The sequence below is a fragment of the Terrapene carolina genome, unplaced genomic scaffold (assembly GCF_002925995.2).
Source record: "Terrapene carolina triunguis isolate 2854851 unplaced genomic scaffold, T_m_triunguis-2.0 Scaffold33553, whole genome shotgun sequence".
Classification (NCBI taxonomy): Eukaryota; Metazoa; Chordata; order Testudines; family Emydidae; genus Terrapene; species Terrapene triunguis.
The window spans coordinates 2,455-7,232 of NW_020697904.1; the positions used below are offsets into that span (position 1 = coordinate 2,455).

General features: G+C 61.4%; 1 protein-coding gene across 1 annotated transcript; it reads right to left on the reverse strand.

Moving 5' to 3' along the window:
* Positions 1-242: 242 nt before the first annotated feature.
* ZBTB22 (zinc finger and BTB domain containing 22) lies at positions 243-3,925 on the reverse strand. Its single transcript, XM_024213798.2, has one exon. The coding sequence runs from the start codon at positions 3,547-3,549 to the stop codon at positions 2,023-2,025; it is 1,527 nt and encodes a 508-aa protein (XP_024069566.1). The 5' UTR covers positions 3,550-3,925; the 3' UTR covers positions 243-2,022.
* Positions 3,926-4,778: the final 853 nt, after the last annotated feature.

Sequence of the window (4,778 nt, forward strand, 5' to 3'; positions counted from 1 at the left end):
GGGGGAGCCCCACTCTGAGCAAAGGCAGAAGTGCCACACCCAGTTCCTCACCAAGCCAGGTGATCCTCACCCCCGGGCTGCAGTGGGGAAAACAGGCACAGAGGTGGAATGGGGGAAGAACTTACTCCCAAAACAGGAGAGAACCCAGGAGTCCTGGCTCCCAGCCCCTCCCCCTGCTCTAACCCACTAGACCCCACCCCCTTCCCAGAGCCAGGGACAGAACCTAGGAGTCCTGGCTGCCAGTCCATCTCTCCAGCTCTAACCCACTAGACCCCACCCCCTTCCCAGAGCCAGGGATAGAACCCAGGAGTCCCAAGGCCCAATCCAGTGACTTCCCCACTAGCCCAGGATTAGGGTGGGGGGTGCATTAGAAGGATTCCCATGCCGCTGTTCGGTTTGTAATGGAGGGATTAGTATATCACACAACAAACATCAGGTGCTCCTACCACTGGGGCCTGCACTTCCCACTGGAATGCCCCCCAGTGGGGCCGGGGGGCATTCACCCCCAGCCCTTGGCAGGGAAGGGGGCGTCGTACCTATATTCAGGTTAGCTCTGTGCTTAGGGAGTGGGGGGAGGGTGTTGTACCAGGGAGGAAGGGGGAGCACCAAACTGGGGGAGTCGTTCCTGGAGGGGAGATATGGAGGCGTGTTGTCCCGGGAGGGGAGAGTTGGAGGAAAGGGAGCAGAGGATGCCGTCCTGAGGGCAGTCGGGATGGAAGGGGGGTGCTGTCCCAGAGAGGGACTGGGGGGCGGGGAAGGACAGAGGGGCAGGGGACCCCACCCCTACTATAGGGTGAAGGGACACTGGCCCTGCCCCCAGGAGGGGATATTCATAGATCCCAAGGCCAGGTCTCGCCTGCCCCCCGCAGAACACAGTCCAGTGACCCGCCCAGCACTGGAGCAGCTCTCAGCCATCCCATCTTGGTCGGAACGTTGCCCCCTTGGGCAGCTGCTCCCAGCCTCATTCCCCTCCCTGGTCTCCAGATTCTGGCTGCTGGGCCAAAGGGCCCTCGCATCACAGCTCTGTTCCCAGGTGGGGATCCAGTCACCCCTTCGCCATCTCTGCACGAGCAACTTGAGTCTATCGCGGCAAGGCCTATTCCCTGCACCTTTCAGCATTCCAGCCCCTCTTCAACATATTCCCACCTGTGTAGGAGTGCGGGCCCCAGACCTGGGCACAGGAGCCCAGTGACGGTTGCCCCAGGGCCAGGTACAAGGTAAAAAAAATCACATCCTGCCCGCGACTGCCCTGTTTGTACCTCTAAGGATCACACTAGCCCTTTGGCCATAAATTGGGGTCCAGGGGGCATTGGCCCAGGGAGGAGGGGTGAGGGTGGTCTGAGGGGAGATTGGGGGTTGCCCCATCCTCCAGAAGGGATAGAGCGGGTGGGCTGCAGGTTCCAGCTCAGCATCAGTCATTACACATACGAGAAAACCAAAGTGAATCACAGACGACCAGACAGACAGGGACAGGACAGACTCACCAACCCACGGGTCGGCCTGCTACACACAGCACAGAGGGGCCGCACCCCACAAACACACCCTCCGCCCCAGTCTCCTTAGCCCATCATGGGCGAGGGAGGTGCCCCCCACTCAGCAAGGAGGGGGGGTTAGTGTTAAGAGTTCCTCAGGGACCCAAGAGTCCGGGTCCCCCCAGGGTACACAGCTATGGACCCACAACGCCACGGGCCAGGAATCCAGCCCCCAGCTGGCACTGGAATGGGGCGTGGGGGCACGGAATTCACTATCCAGGACCCTGACAGAGACTTCAGTCTGTACAATCATCACGGCTTCCTGTCTCACCCCACCCACAGAGAGCGTCCCGGCTCCTCGGCTCCCCCCTCCCTGCCCCACAGCATCCTGGGAAGAGCGGGCCGCTCCAGGTGGGGATCCAGTCACTGGCGAGTCTGTGCGTCTGGGATGGGTGGGGGGGGGGGCATGTCTGTGCCCCAGGGTCTGTCGGGGAGGAAGGGGTGTCCATGTGCAGGGCGGGTGAGGCCATCCGTCACCTGCTCCCCCACTTCACATCTTCGCCCCGCTCCCCCCGCTGAAGCCCAGTTCACTGCGCGGAGACCTCCCGGCAGCCTGGGGCTCCCGTAGCGCCGCCCAGTCGCCCTCCCCTACCCCGCCTGCCGCCACGGGCTCCTTCTTGGGTCCCCCGCCCGCCCCGGCCAGGCGGTGGCGCCGCTCGCAGTGCCCCTTGTGGCGCATGAAGCTGTCTCGCCACATGAACTTCTTGGCGCAGACGTCGCACTCGTAGGGCTTGAGGCCGGTGTGTGTCTTCATGTGCTCCGTCAGGTGGTGCTTCATCTTGAACTTCTTGTTGCAGACAGGGCAGTCGAAGGGGCGCAGGTTGAGGTGCATGTTGACGTGCCGGTCGCGCATGCTCTTGTGGGAGAAGGCCTTGCCGCAGTGGCACATGAAGATCTTGTTGCCATCGCCCGAGCCGGCCGCCAGCTGCACGGCCCCGTGCTCCACGGGGGCCTGGGGGGGGAAGACCAGGATCTGGTTGCCCTGCATGTCCATGGGCATGAGGGAGCGCTGGGCAAAGCTGCTGCCGCCGCCCGGCCCCTCCTCCAGCCCCTCGTAGGGCGAGGGGAAGTCCTCCGAGGACTCGCAGAAGTTGACCTGCTCCTCCAGCTTGGCCCCGGAAGGCTCGGTCAGCGTACGCACGTCACTGATGCTGAGGGGGGGCTCACCGGGGGCCGGCCCCACCTCCACCGGGTCCTCGTCCTCCTCGCATGTCAGCACCAAGTCCTCCTGGGACCGCTCCTTCTTGATGTACACCCACTGCTTCTGGGGCATGATGCTGGGTTGCACGTAGGCTGGGCGCCGCCCCCCGCCCCCACCACTGCCCCCATCCCCGCCACTGTCACTCACATCATCGTCTGTCTCCAGGATGAACTTGCTGCCGCCGGAGAAGGGCTCGGGGCAGCGGGTGGGACCCTTCTCAGCCTGGAAGATGACCTCCTCGTCCGGCCCCTCCGATCCGTCCCGCTCTATGCCGCCCGCCGCCCCTCGCAGTGCATACTTGGCAGGCCCGTGCTCCAGCCCCTCACCCGTCTCCCGGGGGCTGAAGTAGTTACTGCTGCTGGGGGACTGGTTCTCGCTGGTGCGGCTGGAGTGGGCGCGGAAGGAGGAGGAAGGTGAGGGGCCGGCGGTGCCGCGCCCCTCCTTGAGCAGCTCCGTGCACTTGTCCACAATGTGCCACATCTGCAGCACGCTGCCCACGGTGAGGAAATTGACGATCTCGTCTGAGGCCATGCTCAGCTTGCCGGTATACGCGGAGCCCAGCACCGTCTCGAAGGCACCCGGGTCCATGACGTTGGGCAGCACGATGGACGTCATGTTCTTCAGCAGCACCTGGTCGTGGAAGTAGGGCGAGGAGGCGGCCAGCACGGCCCGGTGGGCCCGGAACACCCGGCCCTGCACGTGGATGGAGATGTCGCACAGCTTGCCCTCCACCCGCTGCTGGTTCAGGTTCTCCAGCAGGGCGCTGGTGATCTCAGGGAAGTCCACGTGCACAATGGCACCGCACGCCGGGTCCATGGTGCCGGGGATGCACTGCCTATGAGAGACAGAGGATTAGAGCTGTGGGGTGCTGGGAGACACCCCCAACAATCCGGTGTCCCAGAGACCCTCTCTGTGGGGTGCTAAGGAGACCCCGCCTCCTTTCTCAAATGCTGCGTTCCAAAGATCCCCGGGGCAGGAAGGGGGCCTTCTGTCTGGGCCCCCCCCACAGATCCTGTGACCCAGACCCCCCAGCACAGGGAGCAGGGCAGGCCTGGGATCTGAGGAGATTCACTGAGACATTTAACCCTTTGTGGAATGGACCATAGGGGGCAGGTGAAATTCAAGGTTGATAAATGCAAAGTAACGCACACTGGAAAACATCATCTCAACTATACATATAAAATGATGGGGTCTAAATTAGCTGTTACCCCTCAAGAAAGAGATCTTGGAGTCGTGGATAGTTCTCTGAAAACATTCACTCAGTGGGCAGCGGCAGCCAAAACCAGTAAAGAATGTTGGGAACCGTTAGGAAAGGGATAGAGAATCAGACAGAAAAGGTCATATTGCCTCTCTATAAATCCATGGTACGCCCACATCTTGAATACTGCAGGCAGATCTGTTCGCCCCATCTCAAAAAAGATATATTGGAATTGCAAAAAGTACAAAGAAGGGCTACAAAAATGATCAGGGGGATGGAACGGCTTCCCTATGAGGACAGAGTAAAACAACTGGGAGTGTTCAGCTTGGAAAAGAGACGACTGAGGGGGTACGGCAGAGGTGAGAAAGTGAATAAGGGAGTGTCTGCCAGAAGCTGGGAGTGGGCGACAGGGGATGCATCACTCGATAACTGCCCCTTTCTGTTCATTCCCTCTGAAGCATCTGCCACCGGACACCAGGCTAGATGGATAATTGGTCGGACCCACTGTGGTCGCTCTTACGTCCTTATAATAAAATAACCCCTGAGCCCCTGCCTGGCTCCCAGCCCCCAACTCATAACTGCCCCTGACACCCCAGACCCCTCAGGTCATAAACTCCCCCAACCCCCCCCTTCAGCCCCCAACTCTCAGGCACCACCCCATCACAACCTCCGACCTTATACTTCCCTCCTGCAAACCTCCCATAGCCCATCTCAACCCGCACAGAGCTGCTTCCCCCCCCATTCTAGGTCTGCCTCCTCCCCCCTCCCCAACAGCCCCCCCACCTTATACCCCCCACAGCTCACTTCCCAGCCACCCCAGTGTCCCTCATGTCATGTCACCCCCCCC